General features: G+C 30.9%; 1 protein-coding gene across 3 annotated transcripts in view; it reads right to left on the reverse strand.

Annotated features, from left to right (window-relative positions):
- The window catches only part of LOC142329962 (uncharacterized), a 56,346-nt gene extending 43,061 nt beyond the window's left edge, over positions 1 to 13,285 (reverse strand). For all 3 annotated transcript variants that reach the window (XM_075374950.1, XM_075374951.1, XM_075374949.1), the window contains exons 1-4: positions 13,147 to 13,285; positions 12,860 to 12,907; positions 3,555 to 3,843; positions 2,425 to 2,565 (exon numbers count right to left, since the gene is read on the reverse strand). In XM_075374950.1, coding sequence (XP_075231065.1) covers positions 2,425 to 2,565; positions 3,555 to 3,644 — 231 coding nt within the window. In that variant the 5' untranslated portion in view covers positions 3,645 to 3,843; positions 12,860 to 12,907; positions 13,147 to 13,285. The remainder of the gene's footprint in view (positions 1 to 2,424; positions 2,566 to 3,554; positions 3,844 to 12,859; positions 12,908 to 13,146) is intronic.
- Positions 13,286 to 23,763: the final 10,478 nt, after the last annotated feature.

The following is a 23,763-nucleotide window of genomic DNA, read 5'->3' on the forward strand; positions in this document are numbered from 1 at the left end:
AATTAGTCTTCGATTCCTTTTGCACAAAAGAGAAAATCCAGCTGAAATCTGTTTTACAATCTCTGTTTATGATGAAGATATAACAAATTAATAATACACGATAAAGAAGTGCGATGAATTTCAAATGGACAGCAATGATAAGATATAGAAAGAAGCGAGGATAAAAAAATGCTGTTTATAAAACTGTTGTGGAATTGTTTAGCAACTACTGAAAAGTCTGGATATACTGAATGTGAAAAAAACTTATACACAATCACAAGAAAATCAAGTGAATACAACATCATTTTTCAAAGACCACAAGTAATTTACTTGTGATGACTTTCTGGACTACATTACAAAAGAAATTGTAACTTGGAATTAGTATATTTTTATACCAACATATACTTAAAAACAAGAAATTATCAATTCCATGGACCATATATTCACAATCGGCAAAAAAATCAAAACATAGCAAACATGAAAATTTAGTAAAACATTTTCTGGGATAACAAGGGGCTTTGTTTTTCATCTGTTGCCATGAAGAATACTATGTTTATGCTGGATTTTGAAATAGTTAGGAAATACAAAAAAATTAATGTTAACAAATGTTTATATAAGACATCTGTCAGCCCATTTGTGTACTGCTAACATATTAATGTGAATTACAACATAATGTCTATTATAACAGTGTGTATAATGTTATACACATGTTAGGAAGTGTTTCTTCATCCTTCGAAACCAGTCTTCAAAGAAACCCTGTTATGTTTCATCCGAAAACTGGGCACACTCATACATCGTCCCAAGCCCTTAGGACGTCACCATCAGTCATACAGTGATTCCCATTCAGGTTGTTCTAAACAGGAGAAACAGCGCCACACAGTGCAAGGGGGCTCTAAAAGTTCTATTTCAGTGCTGTCCAAATACTTGTAGCAAACTTTGGAGTGGTGTACTGGAGCTTCATTACAGTAAAGAAACCGTGTGTTCATCCTTGAGTTTGGATACAGCTTCTTCTGAGCTTCAACAAGTTTAGGCAGGCATTTCTCATTATATCACTTCTCTGTAACTATCTTCTGAGTTTCCCACGTAACTCACTTTAAAACTCCACTCGCATTAAAAAAATTTGGCCACCGTTCTCTTCTTTACTGATCTGCATTTTTGAACAACAATGGGGGCCTCCTCATCTCCAAACACTAACACTTTGTACTAAGCCAGGTCAGGACACCTAATAGCCATGTTTTTAACATATGTTACGATACCGTTCATATTTGGAGATTTCCCATTTTCAAATTTTTTCAGCATTTCATCATGAAACACAGCGTCCCATGATAGTTGATCAAGTTATGTGGTACTCAAGGATACAAGTTTTTCTAAGTAGAAGGTAATATTGCAAATAGCACAAATTGCTAGTGCATTAATGACCAAGGACTCAATTTGGTGGTAGGTCACAAGTCTGTCTGTCTCAAGCATTTCTCATATTGCAGCAATGTTTCACACAGTTACAGACGAAGACTTGTCAAATTTGACCTTAGAACATCCTCAAGGCCAAAATTTCCACTTTTAAACTCTGCACCACCTAAATATTGTTGTATGATTAGGACAATCCTCTCCAAGCAGAGGAATCATGTCCTTTAAACACTGATTAATATTTAACCCATGTGTAGAATTGCAGGGAAAAATTTCCCATTATTCAGTTTTTGACCATGATGACATCACTAATTCTTTTCACTAAAACAGCTAAAATGTAATGATACCAAGAGAGTGACTACAGTAACAATGACTACAGTAACAATGAGTGGCTACAGTACAGGTTGGGGCCTGTCTAAACATATACTAATTTGTAAGTGCCTGTCATGATCCATTCCATCATATTTCAAAACTTTCCTAGTGTCCTTGGACATAGCTGTAAAAATCATTTCTGACAAAATTGGATTGGTCTTCCTTCACAAATCTGGTTATTCCAAACAAGATATTATTTAAAAAGAAAACCTCATCATAAAACCTTTTTATGATGACAAGGTGGTTCAGAGACCAAACGGGAATCTATAAAAATCTCTGAATCATCAAATGCACTGCAATCATAGGTGATTGTAGAAAAACAAAATAAAGATAATGTAACAATCCCAAAATAACCCATTAAAAATGTTCTTTGCCTGTTTAATTATATATATATATATAGATAGATATAAGGATATTTGGAAGTAAAATCAACAGCCTAAGAACATTTTTAATGGGTTATTTTGGGATTCAGTTATACCAATACCTTTCATTTATACCAACACCCTTCATTTTGTTTTTCTACAGTTACCTTTGACTGCAGTGCATTTGATGATTCAGAGATTTTATATACATATATAAAACAAGCTATATCTTTATTACTGCCAGAATAGCAATTATTATTTTGTTTAAATAACAATAACCCAAAAAGTGAATAATACATAATCATACCTGATTATGGGTAGCACTATTCCCACTATTAGTGGGTAGGTTAACAGTTAACGCTCCATTTACATCAACTGGTCTAAGATATGTTACGCCAGCCTCATCAGCACTGATAAGGCCCAGCACCTGGTTTCCTCCAGCTCCTACCTAACAATAGCAAATAAAAAATAAATTAATATAAAATAATATATTTTTAATTTAAAGAAAAATAAATACAAATGAAATTTAAAACATTCTAACACCTGTAACCAGAAAAAATTTGAATACAAATTAATAAACAAACAATGAGCATTTAGTAATGCTAATCAGCATGTAAGTATTTATGTCAACTATGCTATTGTTTGGCTTAAGTTGATATTCATATGTAAGTGAGGACTGGGTGAACTGTAACACTGGTACACATCTGAATGATTTTACAGAATGACATCAATATAAAATCAATTAAAAAGCTTAAGTGACACTATTTGATGCTTCACAAATGTATCTATTGACAACAGCACTTTTAATGAATTTAGTAACAAATCTTTCAATTATTTGAAGTATGAAAACTAGTGAATAAAGAGAGCTTTTATGTACCATGATTTAGTGTACTTTTATGGAGGTTATTTTAGTAATTTATACAATCCAACAATTTTTATCAAGGATGGATGTTAACAAGAAATACACTAATGGCTGTTTGATCTTTGTTAGCTATTTAAAAACATATGATATTAAAGAACTATATACATACTAGCTCCTCACACTGGAATACCCTTAGGGATTCCACTATGAAGTATAGAACAATAATCCTAACTAACTAATCCTGACAGTTCTAAGGAAAAACATGTGCCGCCTGCTGAGATCACACTGCAATATGATTCAGCAGCATTTAAGTTTGTAAAAACAAGCAACCATATTCTCTGTGTATAATCCTGCAAACAATTATGACTTTGATCATCAGTAAAGACTTCTAATAACTTCAATCAGATACAATATAAATCCTCATTTACCAATTTTGATGACTAATATAATAATTAGATATTTAAATAGGAAAGAATCAAGACCATCATCACACAATACCACCATATGCACATAAAAAAATGGATTTATAAGATTTTACTTATGCAATGAAAGGAAAATAAAAAGATAAAAATTACCTGGTGAGCCAGTTTTGCTGCTGTAAATTGATGCCCCGTAGGAATACTGCTTACACTTGTAAACGGTGTTCCATAAGGTGTGAAGTTCATTTCAAGATGATGTTGTCACAAATAGTGAACAACAATCAATGAGATATTACACAGATTATAATTACTAAATCCACGTAAACAGAGCCTGTCCAAAGATTTGACAGACAGCTCTTCTTAAAACTGTTAACTTCAAAAAATACACGTAACAAAGCTGTATATTTTGTGGTTAACCACAACCAATATATACAACCGCCAATATCTGTAAAAAAAATAACAATAAATAGTTGTTACTACAGATAATTTAGTCAAATGTGATTACCATAATAAATGAACACCTTATATCTGGACCATAAGTGAAAAAAATAAGTTTAATAAATATAATAAAATTGGAAATATGGAGAAAATTCAAAATAATTTAATAAGTACTAAAAAGAAAATAGATAATTAACATTAAAATAGGTAAATAAAAACAGGTGTTCTAAAACATGAGTCAGCTAATAACAAACCAGGATGATAAGCTTAAAATTGCATTTGTCTTAACTAATTCTTCATTTACTGATTTGTGACACTAATATAAGTCAATAAAGCTTTAACATAGTTTTATATAAAAATTAACATGGCCTCACTTTTTTTTTATAATTTGGGGTTACATGAATAATCCCACAAATACGTCTGAACATTTTTAGTTTAATTTTTTTTAAATTTGTACTGCGAATAACACTTGGCCCTCAATTTTTGCTAACATGCTGTTCTCTTGCTTGTAATTAAAATTATTAATCATCTATTTATTATTAATGTCTTTTTTAAGTATCAATTCTCATTAGAAGCCATAGATATTTATAAATGAGATATCATAAGGATGACAAAGGAACACGTATTGGTAACTAAAATGAAACAGGTTTGATTAGTTGTTTTGGCAAATCTTTCTCCAGTATCAGGAATAGATTATTTTCTCTTGACAATATCTTCAATGAAATTTTGCATTTCATTTAATGCAATAACTTCCTAATTTTGACTTACTGTATGTAATTGGAGAGCTATATGTAATTACCCATCTTTTACAGAGTTAGTTTGTTCAATTTCATTGGAACAAATATTTAATCTTTATTTTACTTGCATTTTGCCACTCTTAAATATTTTTTTTTTCTGTAAATTTTCTTAACAGCTTTCAATAAATTCTTAATGAGAGAAACTTCTAGGAATTAAGAAACGTTTTCTAAGACCTTGTATATAAAATAATCTGAGAAATAAGAAAATGGCCTATCGAACAACTTAGCACCTTATATATATATTCAAAATGGTATCAACTGTTTACTGATTAGCAAATTGGCTGCCAGTTGGTCTTGAATTCAGTTGCCAGGAAGGGTTGGACATTTTTTTCACTTATCATTTCATCTCATCTCATTTGTTGTTAAAAAATTGATGTTTTAATTAAAAATTACTTTAATTAGACTCAACTTTAAAATAACCACCCAGAAGTGGCAAAAACCTGAAGATGACTAACGGCCCTGAAAGCGGAAGAGGAAGAACAACAACCCAACAGCAGAAGGGGCGGATGAGCATATGGAGATAATCTCAATAAAATCCAGGGTAGACAGAGCTCTGTAAGCTAGTGAGGAAGCGCTCTGTCTAGGAGAATGGAACTATTAAATGAAAATCCACTGGCCCTCCAAGTTGGGAGTTGAGCATGGAACAACACTTGGTTGGGCAGCAACTCGTCACGAAAAAAGAAAACTGCTCGGAAACCAAATGTTAAGCCTCAGATCAAGACTGGATAACAAAAATGGACGTATCAAAAACAAATAAGATTGAGAGAAGATGGAAAGAGAGATAGGGAAGAATGGAGGAGGCCAAAGCCCACACCAGCCTGTAGTGCTGGGATACATACAAACTCAAATGAATGAATTAAATATAATACATGGGACAGACACCAGTGCAATATCACCCATATTAAAAAAAAAGAGACAAGCAACATTAAATAATATGCTATTTACAAACGCCCTAAATTTGACCAAAAACAACATAAGCAGATCACTAAATTATTTGACTACATCCTTAATGAATCTCCTTATCATTTCAAGATGAGCACACAGCTCTACTACAACAAATTGACAAAGAAAAAGAACAATTTTTAAAACATCTTCTCTACGTACATTCAGAAATTTAGAGATATTTTATTAATTTTTAAAAGTTCATACAAAACATTTTCATACCATCAATGAATATTTTCATTTTATAACATAGAAACAATAGTAACAAACTTTTATTTTAAAAAAATTAATTAAATGAAAATAAAAATTATAAAATAATATCTTATATTATCAGTAAATAGGTCAACTCAAAACCAGTCTAAATGAAACGGAATCATTCTTTTTTCTCTTTACTTTAATATTCACCTTGGATCAGTGATGTATGAATGTATAATGTATAATTATTTTAAATTTATTAAATAAATCACCTAGTACAAAATATTGAGATAAGACAAATCTTACCTCAATAAAAATTTTTATTATGCAATAACAGAATTATTTCAATCATGACTGAGAATGCAGGATCCCACAAAAGTACTTTCATGAAAATAAAATGCACACGAAAATAAAATAAAATGCTTTCACTAAATTCACAATCATCTTCAGTCTTACGATATATATAAACCAACAAAAAAGGTTTTACATAAAATTAAATGTACATTCTAGCAGTGCCACATATATACATTAAAGTGAATTCTCTATCAACGACACTTCTTATTTATTTAAATAATGAATTTTTAATTTTTTTTTTAACTACTTTAGGCAAGTGGCTAACATATTACTGAAATGTATTTTATGCTTATATCAGCACATCTGAAACTTCTATATAAATGGACCATCACTGATTTTTTTCTATTAATAATAAATTGACAAAGATTGTTTTAAATTTTTAATTTCTTCCAAAATTATTTTGAATGGTTCACATCTCTTGCTGATTTATACCATAAATAAAATTTAGGAATGCCAGTTAAAATATAATATTCCTTAGTAGCAGGAAAATAATCTTCCTGCTACTTTGCACAGAGCATTCGTTATACTGGTAAAAAAAAAAAAAAATATCTTTAACTTTGTATGCAGTTTAAAAGTACAATTTAAATTGGTAATGGATAGTAAAATATAATGGGCAAATCAGTGAAGTGGGAAAATTTAAAAGCTTGATTGATTATTCATTTAATGTTTGGAAGAAGACACTGAACTTGATGTTTTGTAAGTCATTTAATGCAGTTTACTAAACATGGTATAGTGCACATTGTGATCTCTGTACTAAATTGTTTTTATAAAAATGGTGACTTGTGTCAACTGTGAGAAGGTTATTTTGTTTTAGGTTCATTATTTCACATCATAGGTGAGTATCATCTGCTCATGCAATTCACTTATGGGTTAAAAGGTAGGGGAAATGAGTACACATTAAATTTATAACAAAAAGGAGTAGCAAAAAGTTTACAATGCCAGAAAACATTCAGAGAGTTCAAATTACTAAAACATGCAGTCCAAAACTTTCTGCAATTACACATACATTAAATGAATTATTGATCCATCAAATCTGAAAATTTAAGTCCTTATGCAAAAGTTTTCTCTTCTATAAAATTTAAATGGTTTAGGGATTAAAAGATGCTGATTTACTTGTATGAATTTTTGTCAAGGAATGTTGTAGTATTTGGATGGTGATGAAAACTTAATCCACCATTTGTTATGCAAGATAAAACTCAATTTCACCTGAACAACTACAAAAATAAGCAGAATAGTCAATGTTCGAATATGACAATCCACTTCACTAATATGAGAAACTGTTGCATAATCCACAAGTCAAACTAGTGTGCATTTTTGTCATCTAGCATTACTGGGCAATTTCTTTTTTTCAAGATGATCGAGGAAATGCTACAAACCCTACTGCAGCACATTACACAAGGATGGTTGCAACATTTTTATGGCAAGAATTAGTTTGATTTCCACAAATTATGTGGTTCCAGCAAGATGATGCTAAAAATTACACTGCTTGTGGGTCTATTACTGCTTTAAGAGAAATTTCTGAACATATTGCATCCAAAAATGGGGACATTTTTTGTTTGACCAGCTAGATCCCCAGATTTGAGTTGATTCATAAGTTTTCATGATTTAGCAACTGTGTTTCTGTTCTCAAGCCAATTTATATTGAAAATATGTGTTTGATAATGTTTAAATTAGCATTATCAGCTATTAATAATTTTATTTTAAGTGTTGTGAATATTTTTACTTACAATTCAGTATGCTTTGTCTCTACTGATTATATATTTTGCTAGCTATTGAACTTTGAGGTTACAGGGAAGAAAAGTAACTTATCACGAAAAAACTGGTATTGTTAAGACTCTGTTAGAAGAGAATCATTACTCAAACAGATATGTCTAAAAGTGAATATTTTACAAAATTTCATGAGTATGTTTTAACAATGTATTGATTTGACTAACGTAAACCAACAAAATCAGGTTGGAAAGTGTAGGAGAAAGAAAATTTTGTTTAGCAGAAGTCTAAAAAAAAAGCTGGAAAATATGGTTTTAAACAATAGAAAATCAACAAGCAAGGATTTGAGCATGAAAATATATGAATATGGGATCAACATATTACCTTACAGTGCGTATAGAGCACTTTTCAATGAAGGTCTCAGAGCTTGTGCCACAGAAGAAAGCCAAAATCATACCATCAATAGCAAAAAAGTGATTGGAGTGAGCAAAGAGTTTCAGAAGACACTGGACTGCATTGGATTGGCAAAATGTAAGAAAAAAAAAATTGTACATTTTAATGAAACAAACTTTTTTTTCCATAATATTGTAGTTCTTAATATATAAAATCTATGGTTAAGGTTAAACTATTAATTGTTATGATGAATTTGAAGATGCTCTGCGTTTGGTGAGATCATACCATAGTATGAAGTGCAAATTTTCTGTTTGTACATATTTTTATTTTTTTACTTTACGTAATGTTTGGTGACAAATCTATTTTCACTGTTTGTGAAGACACTTCAATATGTACTATGAAGGATAGGAGACAAATTCAAAGACTGCAAGCAGGAAACAGTGAAGTAAACAGTGGTATGGGAAGTGATATCAGTGTATGACATCAATGATGGAAGTTTTACGTTGCTGATTGTATTATCTTAAGACAAGTTCAATATCTACATATGCTGAAATATGAACTTATGCCTAAGGATTACAAAAACGAATGAGAGAAAAATACTACAATACCTCTAAAGCAAAAATAATAGCCATATGTAACTGTAAGGATCCAATATACCGATAACAAAATGAAAATGAACATTTAAAAAAATGGCAGTACTGAAAAGGCTAATAAATATAAATATATTTAATAACATGGTGGTTATATATATTATTACTTTGTTGAAATGTTATGTTCATTGTGAATGGATAAAATATGAAAAATTTAACATCGATTAGAATCCAAACACATTATCAAAGTCAAGATACGGAAACCATTTTTAGGCTAATTGACACTAATAATACTAATGAGGAGGGGAATTTTAATGTACAGGTTTTACTAATTTAGCTCATTTTTAATTATTCTTTTTTTTATTCTTGGTAAAAAAAATACATTAGATTAAAAAGTTATGGAAAAAAATTATTATTACAAAAAAGAATTAATTTTCATTTTTTAGATATTCCTAAAAACCTATATATTTTTTATTACTCAGTCTAACCAAGATTCACATTACCTGAATCTCTCATATAAGTAAGTAATGTTATCACCCAAACATAATATTTTACTGGTATATTAAATATCTTACAGCATTAAAGACATAAATAAAAATTTATTTCTCAAACAAATACAATATTATGTTAAACATATATAAAACACCATATTATGAAAAACTCCCAAGTTAGATTGATTTTTACTAAATCAAATCAACATTTTAATCAGACAATAAATAATTTATTTTTATAAAAAGCAGTGCAGAAAAAAAAAATAGTTTATGATAATAGGAATCCTTATTAATTGCCAGGAGCTTAAAAATATACTTTTAAATATTTTTAAAAATTGATATGCCAAGTTACTTAAAATAAAACTAAAAACTTTCTTTATAAGTAGATAATTCATTCAGTTTTTAAATAATATTGAGCATTTTTATTTAAATCCCATACCAGTCCTTTAAGACCAAATTTTGTAATCAATTTTTTACCTACTTCCCATCATCCACAACTTAATTTTTCATATGAATCATTTCCAATGGCAGTATATGAGTGCAAAAAAAATTCATAAAAAAAAAAAAACAATTTCTTATTAAATTGCAGAAAGTCAAAAGTAATAATTTTTTTGTTTTAGTCATTATAACAATTTTAGTTTTATATAACTAAAAATAAAACAGAACACCAATTACAAATAATAAAAAGGGCTTATATTCTTTAAACATTAAAGCTATCAGAAACAAAGAACAACTATGCTTAAATCCTTAGTTATATAGAACAAACATTGGTTTGACTTAATTTTTTTTTGTACATGTTTTAATTATGTCTTTGGTACATTGTAGTTTTCTTTTGGCTTTTTTTTTTTTACAGAAACAATTGTGAAAAATCTCTATCACAATATACAGTTATTCAGGCAAAAAATATTTTTTTAATTACTTACTCATACTCTAATTTAATTATTTATTACAGGTTTTTCAAATCTATTTTTATTATTATTTATTGTGATTTATTCAAAAAAAAAAGAAATATTACATTTTACAACTACTTTTTAAATATATTATTATGAAATCCTACAATATCATTTTTGTTTAAATCCACTTTTCCAAGGCATATATCTAAAATTTGACTTGATAAGTTTCCAAACATTTTTATTTGTTTTGTATGTAAAAAAAAAACATCATTCCTATTTTAATTTTAATTTCTTTAAATTTATTTATGCTGAGGAAAAACAGTCATAAATCTAATTTAATAGCTCTACTTTTTTTTTATAAAGAAATATATGTTATAGCAGATGACAAAATGCTAAATCTGCCAGAAATTCAAACTCAAAACTTTCTGGATAAAAGGTTAAGATGCTACTATTCCATGTAACAAAGGAGGTCAACAAATTGGGATGATGACTCATTTTAGTCATATGATGATTCATATGACTAAAATGAATTGTTTGATTCCTATTTTTTACGATAATCAGACTCAACTGTTATGAAAATACAGTCACATTATCAAATTAGCTTCCTACTGGTACACTAGGAAAATTTATATTACAATTAAATATAGTATAACCGCTAAAATCACTTCACTTTCAATCCTTTATTATTAGTAACAATTCAAGCAAATCTATTCAAAAATTTTTAGAATTAGCAAATAAAATGTTTAAACTCCATTATATGCCGAGCAGACATTGTACTACTACATTTAGACACTGTTAACACAGTATAACTTCCTCAGGATGCCTAGATGGCATTAGCACTTTATATAAACCTGCTTTCACCGTAGTACTACTCTCTATTGAGCTCATAATGGAGTTTATGGTACTATTTCTACTGGGCACATAATTGAGTTTATTTTTCTAATATTATGTATAAAATTCGAAAATTAAAAAAAAAAACAGTTTGCTAGTCTCCTGGCATTTAATATTTCAGAATAATATTTTAATTACATGAGGTTACTGAACAACGCGTATGTTAGGTTGTTTAGTTAGATTATGTTTATATCATAGGAAGTTCAGTACATAGAATCATTAAGTTGCCTAACCTTTACTAACAATAACCTGAACAATTATCTTAATCTTGAACTGCATGAATAAAATGGGATGACATACTGTTGATAACAAAATATGATTCATTATTAGACGACTAATGCCATCTAATGGAAACTTATAAAACTGAAACGTGATTATGGCAGACATAGTACAATGTTTGCCGGGCATATAACAAAATTTAGCCAATAAAATCTTGTCAAGGACATAATTAGCATGTTTTCAAATTATACAACTAATTTTTCATAAATAAAAAATATACGCTACCTTAATTTTTCAACCACTTAACATTAAAAACAATCACAAAATTAATATTATTTTAAAAATAATCCTTCTGAATTTTTAAGTTAGTTTGAAGGGTAAAACACATTGCATGGATGGTCATTATTAAAAACCAGTAGATAATTTTTCTGGATAAACATTAATATTTCTAAATTCTGTCAGCTTAATTCATTAACTTAAATGTACCAATTAGAATAAAGTTCATGCACTAATCATGGAGAAAAGTGGTACAAATGATGTCCTAAAAAGAAAAAAATATGTAAAAGCACAATATTCATTAATATTTAACAGCATTTAAATTTTAAACCAGTTTTAATAATTCAGCCTAAATCACCTTAAAAAGCTTTACAATTAGGCTGATAGCAATATGGTCAAAATTGTGTATTAATTAAATGGGATGTAATAAATTATATTACATTTTGTAAAATTCTAATAAATGTATGTAAACAACAAAATATCTAAGGAAGAAAATAGAATACATTTCTATATTAAAAAAAAATCATAAAAATAACCAATGCATAGCTTTCATTAATGCATAACCTTTCACTAATTTAAGAACAAAGTTTTGCCATGGTGAAGTTTTGACTAATATGAAATGAACATGTAAATTTCATCATTTAAAATTTACTGAAAAGAAATATTAGAAGCAATCATACAAATAAATCTTTTGTTTTAATAGAGTATGTTAGGCTACAATGATCAAATATTGTTAGCATTTTGTACTTTCCAAATGTAAAATAAATCCACACTAAAATAAAAAATGTGTAACTTAATGTACATTATAATAATTTTTGACATCTATTTTTACAGAATGAATCAATGAGATAAATTGACTAAGTAAGTAAACTTCTGTTAAAATATCCCCAACAGCTAACCTATAACAGTCCTTTAACATCATGTTTAAATTTTTAATATTAATAAAAATATAGGTATATAATAAATAATTCATGATCTTTTAATATTAATTTTACATTTGTAATACAAATTAAAGACAAGAACATAGCAATTTAACAAAAAACCAAGTACGCCTTTCCCACATTCCAGTGTAGCCTAACCCATGACAAATGGTGGCCAGGCTAGCCTATGTGGCTCTTTATACTAGCGTTATATATCATTAACTCTTTTAAGATTTTACAAATAATCTAACCGATTAATATCTATTAAAACGCTTATCTTATTACTTCAGAAATAAATAATTTCACTTCGAAAACTGAAAGTAACGTATACCAGGATATGGAGAGACCTACTTACCTAAAAAATGGGATCCACTTTCTCATTTCCTAGGTTCGGAACTGTCATCTGAAATGCAAAATAGTCGCACATTCAAATTTAAATAGCATAAAAGATATTCATTAACACTTAAAATGGTATTAAAAATCTTTAATTTGCTAAAACACACGATAATATATAAATGATTGTCATAGCCTACAAAACCGTCGGACCCCAAAAATAGGGTCACTGAAAGCCTATCAATCATACATATACACAGCAACTACCTTTGAAAAAAATTAAAAATTTAAACCATATTTATGAATTACCTTATCGATGGCTTTCTCATGATGTAAAGAAACACATAAAAACAAATTATTCACACACAGACCTCACAAAAAAATAACTATATGTATAAAACTGACAACAAACTAACAAAAACACCTGCTGTGCTTAGCGATATTGCGTTGTTTTCCCTCTCGAATCGTTAGGGGCGACACTAGTACTCATAATCGAAATATATCAATCGATTATCGATTGTAACCAAAAATCCGCGAAATTTAAGTAATTATTTGTTGTATTAATCAAATCTGATTGCAATAAATCCTTTTTTTAATTACTAGACTGAGCAGTTTAAAATGAAATTTTGTTTGTTCTTACTTTTCTTTAATTTTAAGAAAGCTTTTTTTAAAGTTATCATCAATATAGATTTATGATTGCAAAAGACTATTTTTTCAACTTAATATATACTGAATTTTTAATATCATTAATTAATCAGGGAGTGAAATATTACATGAATAACCTTGTAACTTAAGCTGAAAAGAAAGTGATGATACCACCCATCTTATATCATGAAATCTTCTAACCACATCATTTAAGAATTAATTCAGAATATTACAGCCTTGTATAATTTTTTTTTATTACCATTTTTATAAGTTATAAAACAACCAAAACACATTAAAGAATAAATTAATATTTTCTTATACAATAACTATATAAGCATTGTAGATGTAAAGATCACAAATAAATAAGTATTTTAGCTGTAACACAGCAAAATAATGATAGCTTATTAATTTAAACAATGTGTATTTTGTTAAAATTTTAGTTTATTTCATTGAAACAGTTTTTTTATTATTATTTTTTGGTATATAGTATGTTCTTAACAGGTTCACATGTAAGTTTTCTAGTCCAGAATGTTTGATTTTATATTATAGCAGACCACAAAAATATGGTTCACAACCAAAGGCAGCTGGCTACATGATAGTGTTATGATAAATGGACATTCATTTCGATGTTCACATTTATAAGAAGCAAAACTATCTTTTACATGTCAAATGCTTAACTTTTTTTTTGTAAATTAGATTTTTAGCTACTTATTTTGTCACTGTTTGCCAACCAGATATCCAAAAGTAAGCATCATTTTTGAGTGGTCTGATTTATATAGTTCACAGTAGTATCCTTCATCACATACCATTTAAGAAATTGATAATATCTTTCACTAAGATTTATGATAAGAAATACTTAATGCCAAAATAAAATGTTGGCCAGACTTCACATTAAAATAAATTTAAGTGAAAGGACAATCTTTTATTTCTTCTAAAAAGCAATACTGAAATGGTGTTGTGGGACCAGTGCACCCATTATTATTGAGGTTCTCAGTTCAGGTTCCAAAATGTTTGTTTGGAAACAAACAAACACATGTTTGTTTCCAAACACACATCTGTTGTGTGTTTGTTTGGAAATGTTTGTGTGTTGTCACACACTATTGTGTGTGGCTCACTGATATAACATAATTATAGTAGGTTTTATACAGTAGAAAATTGGCTATCAAATGGCTAATGGATTTTTAAATAATTTTTGTGATTAAGTTTTGAGTGTTTTCTAATTTCTCAATTTATTTAACACTAAAAAGACGAGACAATTGTAATATCTACTTATCCTTTAAAACTTTTAACAATACACAAAATATAGCATTCTGATAAATGCAACTATGTAAGCTAATGCAGATCAAAATAATTTACCAGTAAAATTTACATAGACCCAAAAGTAATTAACAGGTTGATAATTAATAAATAGTAAAAACTTTAAAGCTGCTTCATTAGAGAGAAAAAATCTACTTGCATAAACAGTAATCAACAGAAATAAATAAAAATGCTCAAATAGTGATATTAAAAGAAATCAAAAATTAAAATATTATTACAAAAAAAAAGAAAGATTATTATTTTTATAATTATTATTTATTATTTTTATTTTATTATTATTAGCTTGTGTTAATAAGTCAGATTTTTACTGATTATTACTGTTCATTATTAGTCATTCATTATAACATTCAACAGGCTTGGAACAAATTATACAATTTTCATTGAATTTGCACACACTTCTGAAAGTGATTATCATCTTTAAAACAATTTTGATCTCAATAATTTTTTATCAAACAAGACTGAAAACTATAGTTGTTGAAGGAACTGAATCACCTACCTAGCCGAAAGGTAAAGTGAGTTCACATGTGACACAAATGCAGAAAAACACCAAAACAAAAACAAAACACAAAATTAAAACTAATAACAAAACAACAAAAATCGACATAACACTAATAAAACAAAAACAACACTAACAAGAAATCATAACAAAACAAAGTATGCAGGAACCTTACATTCCAGGATTATGCAGCACCTTAGATTCCATCTGCAATCCGTTCCTTAGGCAAATAGTGCAGAAATTCTGCAATCACTGACCATTCAGCCTGATCCTTCCAGTTTTGACTGATGTCAAGCAATACTTTGATGGCATCCAGTCGATAAATTACTGTGGTGCGCTAGATCGTATTTGGCACACTCATACAACACATTGAAGGAATCGACCTGCATCCAACACTGGAGGCACAGACCTTAATCCACCAGGCCGAACTCAGTCAATCTACCCCTGAAGGCCTCATAACCGGTAAGAAACTGAGTTACATACTTGTTAGGGGAAACCCATGAGGTGTCCTGCAAGCTTCTAATGTCTGGGAAGAGATTGTGTGTATATCGCCCATTAATAGTCTCATCCCTTCTAGCCTGCCATATATGATAACCATATTGCTTGATTTCCCAAATCTCTTTGGAAGTCAACTTACCCAACTTCCTAGCAACATACCACTCCTGTCTCTCAAGACCTAGAATATCAACTGTTTTCACTCTCACAATCACCAAGACCACCTGGTCCGATAACTACCCATTACCATCAACAGTAACAGTCATTGGGGCTCAATAATATATCTCTATAACTACAGAATTTCATCCTATCCGCCCAAACTGGAGCAGCATACAACATAATTGCTTTGCACACGCCCTTGTACAGGATGCTTAGGGTCCTAAAATTGAAACCCCCCAAGGTCAATCCAGACCCACGGGTCTGGATTGAACCCCCGGGTCAATCCAGACCCGTGTGGTCTGGATTGACCACACGTTGGATCCCAAAAAAGGCACTACAAGGCTTTTCTGCAACATATTGAAGGTGCCTCTTGAACTGAAATTTTGCATCAAGATACACCTCAGAATACCTTTTAACCTGAGTGTACTTTATTCAATGGCCTGACATCGATATTCAAACTTGCTGACTCTCTACCAAACGGCCTTTGAGGAGCATCATTGTGGACATCTCTGAGCTGAAAATGCAAGTTATCTTGTGTTGATCAGCCTACAGCTCAAGCACCCTGCATGCACGAGTGGCCCTGAGCTCGATCTTCCTCTGCGAGCATCCTTCGACCAGCAGGAGTTCATTGTCCGCATAAGCCACAACAAGACACCCGCTGGGCAACCTCAGCCACAGAAGAGCATCAAACTTCACCACCCACAAAAAAGAACCCAGCACACTGCCTTGGGAACAACCCTTAAGACAGCGTCTTCCCTACTTCATGGCTGCCCTCGCAGAGCAACACATCCCAGTGACTGAAATAACTTTTCAACACCTGTAGTTCATTTTTAGTGCATCCTCGTGTTTGTAATTGGAAAATGGTAGAGGGGCACCACAGATTCTTAGACGCTTCAGAAATGTCTAGGAAGATCCCCAAGACATATTCCACCTCACTGGCCAACACCACACTCATCACACAATGTATGGCATCCTCAGTGCCTTTTCCAAGGCGAAACCTGTACTGGTTTTTCATCAGCAATCCACATGAGACCAACCTCTCATTTGTAAGAAGATACAACACCTTCTCAAAGACCTTGCTGATAATTGGAAGCAATATCAGGTGCCAATACGATGGACTAACAGCTGGATCCTTGTCACTCCTCTTAAACAACTTTTTTACAACTCCTTTCTTCCAGCACTCTGGGAAGAACTCGCCAAACGATAATTTATTAAATATGCATGTGATAATTCCTAAGTTAACATCAACCAAGCGAACAAGGAATTCAGCTGTCAGTCCATCAAAACCAGGCACCTTACCTCTATCAAGACCACAGATAGTCCAATGGAACTTGGCCTCACCAATCTCCACAGATAATGTATCCCTGCGAAACAGAGCGATCTCACGCCGTATTCGAAGATAGTATGTGGTCTCTTCAGCTTTGCTATCACCAGGGAGAAGATCGTTGAGTAGTCTTCGTAAAATCCCAGAGATATCAGAAACCACGTCCTAACGGGTCGAGAGAATGAACAGAAGGACATCCTTTCTATGTTTATGTCCTAGAACCCTATACACAACTCCCCAGGAATCCTTGTTTTCCTGGTCGTCCACAAAGGAAGAACCTTTATGAAAAAAACTGAACAGGGATCTCTGATCCCTGTATTTGCCAATAAGAACTGCCCACTGCTTAGGATCACCCTCAAATTGAGAGGCCCTCTGTAAATAACAGAAAGCTTTCTTCATATTAGATAACTCCGTATTCCACCAAGGAGCCAACCTCTCTCGACCAGAACTGCAGGGAATCGAGTACTCAGCGGCATTCATAAAAGCTGTTGTTAACCTCTCTGCCAGGTCCTCTAGGCCAATCATGTCCAGACCCTGATCTAAATCGCAAAGTCTGGATGACAAAAGATCGACAAACTTCTTCTAATCCGCCCGCATGTCTGTGAAGAAGCTGACCCTGCTCATCCAGAATGTTACATCAGTTACCACGCAAATCATTGTTACACGCAAACCACTAATGACCTCATAAACAATTAACCGATGATCGATTGAGCAATCATCAACCACTCTGCAGTTGCAAACATTGCAGGAATATATCTATCAATGGTAACATCGATGTTCATTCCACCAAACAACCGACACCCATCTACCATACCTGCGTATGTAGGTAATTTGCCACGTTCATTACAAACCTGCACACCAAACAGGGTTATAAAGCCCTCAACCAACTCATCACTAACATCGGTGAGACCACTATGCCACAAATGTGACTTAGTGTTGACATACGCACCAAAGAGGATTGGACTCAGACTAGAGAATCTGAGGATCCTATACCAGACTTCAAGATGACAATCAGCAGAGTCACAGTACTGAAAATATGAACTTGCAATATAAAGATGCAAGTTTGGAATATAAAAACGAACAACATGATGTTCATTAGAGAACTGTTGTTGAAGAAAAACACAATCTAACTCTCTTCTGCACAGAACAGCAGACATACTATTAGAACAATGAAAAAACTTTTTCCAATGAGAGAAACCCCAGCAGATCACCAGAAACAATGTAAGAATGTTGCAATTAAACAACAACCAAATTCCTATGAAGAGCAACCTCACAACTGAAATAAACAATTCAGAGCCATATGTTGACATCATTAAAGCTGCCTCTTATTACATATTGTCTAGTTACTTCCTTTATGGTAAACTTTTGTATGAATCTAATTATAATTATATTATATTAACACTTATCGTGACTCCAAATAGATATTATTCTTCCTTTTTAATCTGCCTTAAACTAGAAAATGTAGGACCTGTTGAATTATTTTGAACCAGGAGAGACTTTGTCTCTTCTGGTTCAAACTGTCTTCCACTCTCCCACCGGGTTGGTCTAGTGGTGAACTCATCATCGCATCAGCTGACTTCAAAGTTGAGAGTTGTAAGGTTCAATTCCTAGTAAAGGCAGTTACTTTTATATAGATTTGAATACTAGATCCTGGGTACCGGAATGTTCTTTGGTGGTTGGGTTTCAATTAACCGCACATCTCAGGAACGGTCGACCTGAAACTGTACCAGACTACACTTCATTTACATTCATACATATCATCCTCTGGAGTAATACCTTACAGTGGTTCCAGAGGCGAAACAGAGAAAAAAGAAAGCTGTCTTCCACTCTGTTCCATCTTTTCAATAACAAGTGAACAGGATAGGTGGTAACAATTTTTTTTTCTAACTCAGGTTTTCTGAGATTAAACTAAATGTTACTGGGAAAAGATGATCACTTTCTTCAACTTCAGTTGATTAAAATGTTTACTACCATTTTCAAGGATGGTACTATTCTAAAGTGTAACTGATCTGCAGTGTACTGAAGTGCTAACAAAATTTCAGTATTACTAAGAATGTGTGGATAAACACCAAATATATCCCTGTAGAGATACACATTAATGTCTTTAGCAAAACTAGCAATAATAGAAATTGAGATTAAAGAGTATCCTTTTTTTTATTTAATCAACTATTATGGTAGTTTCAATAGGGCCATATTATAACACTACATCAAAGATAAGAAAAATTATCTTCTTGAAATTAGTTACATATTCACTTTATGGCTAAAAATTTATAACCGACACTTGGTTCTATGTGGTGGGTATCTTCTGGGGAAAAAGTACGGCATCAGTTAAACCATATCTTAGCAGATGAAAGATATAGGAATGTTGTTAAGAAACCATTGGATTCCCAGGTGCAGATATCAATAGTAATCATGTGCTACTTATGATGTAATTGAGAATAGCTAAAGAAAGTGGAGAAAGCAAAGGTAGTTAAGAAATGAAACTTAGAAAAGTTGAAGAAATTGGATAAGGAAATAATGGGAAAAAAAGTAGGTAAAACAATTAAAGAAAGCAAGAAGAAAATTAGAACAGTGAGGAGACCTGGATGAAAATAAAAAATGCCATAGTAAAAACAGGAGAGGAAGAAGTAGGCTGTTATGAGGAAAGTAGAGCCTTGGAACTACTGATAATAACAAATGCTAAAGAGAATGGAAGAAAGAAGGCAGTGTAAGAATAATAGAGGAGAAATGAAAGAATAATGTATCACAAATTAAACAATGAGTTAAGGAGGGAAATACAAAAAGCTAGGAAAAAGTGATTAAAGAAAGAATGCAATGATGTTGAGGATCTAGAAAAGTAAAGGCAGTATTATATGATGTATATATAGGAAGGTGAAGATTTATCCCATTACAAGGGATAAATGGAAAAATTAAATGAGATAAATTGAGAATAAGGATGATAAAATGCTGCATATGGAGAAATAAGTTAGGGAAGGATGGAAAGAATATGCGGAAGACCAGTATATGACAACAATTCTTCAAACCCATGGAACTAAACATAAAAAAGGAATGGGAAGTAGCTGAAAAGAATAAAGGACCATTGATGTTAAAATGTGAAATATAGACGGCAATTTAAAAAATGAAGAATAAAAACTGACTGGAGTAGATAAACTTCCCATAGAATAATATAAATGCTTAAATGAGGAGTGTGTGGAAGAAACTGAGTAACAGCATAAACCATACAGGAGAATGACTTTAAGACTGTGAAAACTGTAATGATAAAAATTTCAGAGAAAACTGGTACTAGAGAATGTACAGAATACAGAAGAATAGATTTAATAGCACAGTCCTAAACTGAAGTTTGGTAAGAATAATTCAAGAAAGGAATATCTTGGATTCACGAAAGGGAAAGGAACCAGAGATGCCATCAGACTAAAATTATAGTTAGAGAGAGATATTTAGAGAGAAGAGGAATGAGTCTGTGAACAGATTTAGAGAAGGCGTTTGCCAAAGCCAAATGGGAGAAAATGATAGAGATTCTTAAAGAGAAAAAGTAGAATGGAAAGACAGAAGGCTAAACAAAAAATTATACATGAGGCAAACAGTAGCAATGAAAGTAAATAAGAATATAATAGACTGGGTGGATTTACATCAATGTGTTAGACAAGGATGCTGCCTCACATCAACATTGTTTAAAATTTATATTGAAGATATGATACAGAACATATTAGAAGAATAAATGAATACAGGAGATGGGGATTGGTGATGATACGGTAATTCTAGTTGACAGCACATATACAAATACAATTCAAAGATTGTTTGTAAAATAACCATATCAGAAGGAATGAAATAATATAAAATGAAAATAAATATAGGAAACACTAAAGTAATGGAAGTAAACAACAAAGAGGATTTAATGGTAATGAAGGAAGAATTAAAAAGGAAAAGATTACAAATATTTGCATACTATGGTGGCAGAGGACTGTAAGAGTAAAATGGAAACAAGAAGAAGGATAGCACTGGTAAAGACCTTATTTCAATAAAGAGAGGGAATTAGTTTCTAGTAAAAGTCTAGTTAAGGAAAAGGTTAGCCAAATGCTACATGTATGGAGTGTCTTGTATGGAAGTGAGGCATGGATGATGTTGAGGAGGGAGAGGGACTGAATTGAGATATGGATTTGGAGAAGGATGGAGAATGTAAGATGGATGGATAAAGGAATGAGTAAGTAATGAACACAATTGAAGAAAAAAGAGAACTTATGCAGAAAGCACACAAAAGAAAAGGAAACTAGTTAGAGGAAGTGGAATCTTGTCATCTATGTTGGAAGGATCAGTAGAAGGAGAAAGGAAGCAAAAGTTATTAGATGAGATGAATCTACAAGGGGCCAAAGGAGAAGGCTTGCAATAGAAATGGATAGGGGGACAAAAATGGCATGAGGGGACCTGTTGTCAGGCAAAGCACCACCAGTTGATGATGACAAATTAAAAATGTAAATTGAAATTTAAAAATGTCATACACCTTATTTTAATGTATTATACCTCATTACTTTAGAGAGTATTAGTATGTTATTTATTAACAATGATTAATACATTTTTATCTTTTAAGATTTTATCATTTTCATTTCTGCCATCAAGATGTATACAGCAAGAATGATTTTAATGCCATGGCTGCAACATATGTAAGTAGTATTTTGCAAGGCCTTAGTCAGAGTGAAAAATATATTACATTATAACACTTAGTGCAATTCAAAATTACCTATAAATGTCTAGGGTGCTGATTTTTTTTGGCAGTAATTAACAAAGTATTCAGACATCCAAAAATTCCACTTTCAACAATCACTGAAGCCATTCTCTAATTTCTCCTTGGCTTTGACTAATAGACGATTGTGGCATTTTAAAAGCTAAATTAGCTGCTTAAGAGTGATGACTGTGCACATTAGATCTAAACTTACCCAGCTCTAGAATTATTTTATCAAAGTCAATAATACCGTTGGTTACGATTTAACTAATTTTCTCTTTTTTCTTTTACGTAAATAATTTGGAAGTGAAACAATTTAGAAGAAAAGCAATTTGTAACAGCAAGCAGGTTTATGATATAGAATTAATTTAAATCAATGTAAATTTTAAATTGATAACTTTGGGTTAAGATGAAATTCCAGTTGTCAAATTACAAGTTTATAAATAAATCTTTTATTCAGTAGCCTTTTAAAAAAGTATGCCTTCAACTAAAATACTGGTACTCAGTAAAACACTTTTCCTTAAAAATGGTTCTAAAGTGTAGTTATTATACTTTCCCTCATATCTACTGACTGATAATGACTGAAAAGACTACCAGTTCACATTCACAAATTATTAATTTATTTAAAAAGAAATTATATAAATAGTAAGTTTGATGTTCAACTGGCTTTGTTGAGCATAGCTGATAATGCCTCTGAAGTTCTTAATGCATTGCAAATATTTTCTGCGAGTCAAAAACCTATGAACAAGGAAAATCAGAAATGATTCAGATGTATAGAATTATGAAAACAAAATGTACATCATAAAGCATGTTTATGCTGGCTAGGATAGTAGATAGTTCTACAGGTTGACATAGTTTTGGATAAGTAATATCTTATATTTAAAACTATAAACAATGCACTCTCAAAATCATTAAAAATTGTTCTTTTAGAGGACCTTTACAATCTAACTATTCAATCGGTAGAGTTACCAATAGCTACCATTTTACTAACGGTTAGTATATATATATATCTTCATTATGTAATTAAATAATATATTCAGTTTGTTTTGTTCCCTCATTTAATATCTTGTTTTTATCAGAACTAGCGAATAAAGTTTGTACAAACTGTGCTGAAACCTTGGTGGTTATTTACAAGATTTACCTTATTAGTTGTTGATATTTTTGGTATGTCCTTTTTCAGTGAAATTATTTGCAAAAACTGACTTGTATTTATGAATGAATATACATCCAGTCTGTCCAATATAATATTTAATGCTATCACTGCAGTTTAATTTTTGCATTTCTAAGTTGTTATATTTGTTAGTAATATGATCTGTATTTTGTTTGCAATTCTAAAAATTACATACTACCTTTTCTGCAAATATTATAAAAAGTAAGTTAGCTTAATGTATTTTCTGTTAATAGGATTGTTTTTTATTTAACTTTGAATTTAGGTAGCATATTAGGCTGTTGTAATTGGACATCAACCAGCACAAGTGTCATATGTTTTACTGTAGTGTTTTTCAGGGTTCTATACACATTACTATCAGCCAACACTGAACTGAAGGTGATAATGGATCAGAATTCTACTACTTAAAAAAAAACACAAGAATTTAAAGATGATAGCAAAAATATATTATTTGTAAAAAAATTTAACTTGATTTTTAATATTTCATTTAGTATGACCATATTTCATAATTTTTATACCTAAATAATTTTATAAGTCTTACCTTAACAACTTTATTTTATACTATCATACTTTTACATCTTTTATGATCGCATAGGATCACTTTA

This window comes from Lycorma delicatula, chromosome 9 (genome assembly GCF_047948215.1).
Source record: "Lycorma delicatula isolate Av1 chromosome 9, ASM4794821v1, whole genome shotgun sequence".
In the NCBI taxonomy this organism is placed as follows: Eukaryota; Metazoa; Arthropoda; class Insecta; order Hemiptera; family Fulgoridae; genus Lycorma; species Lycorma delicatula.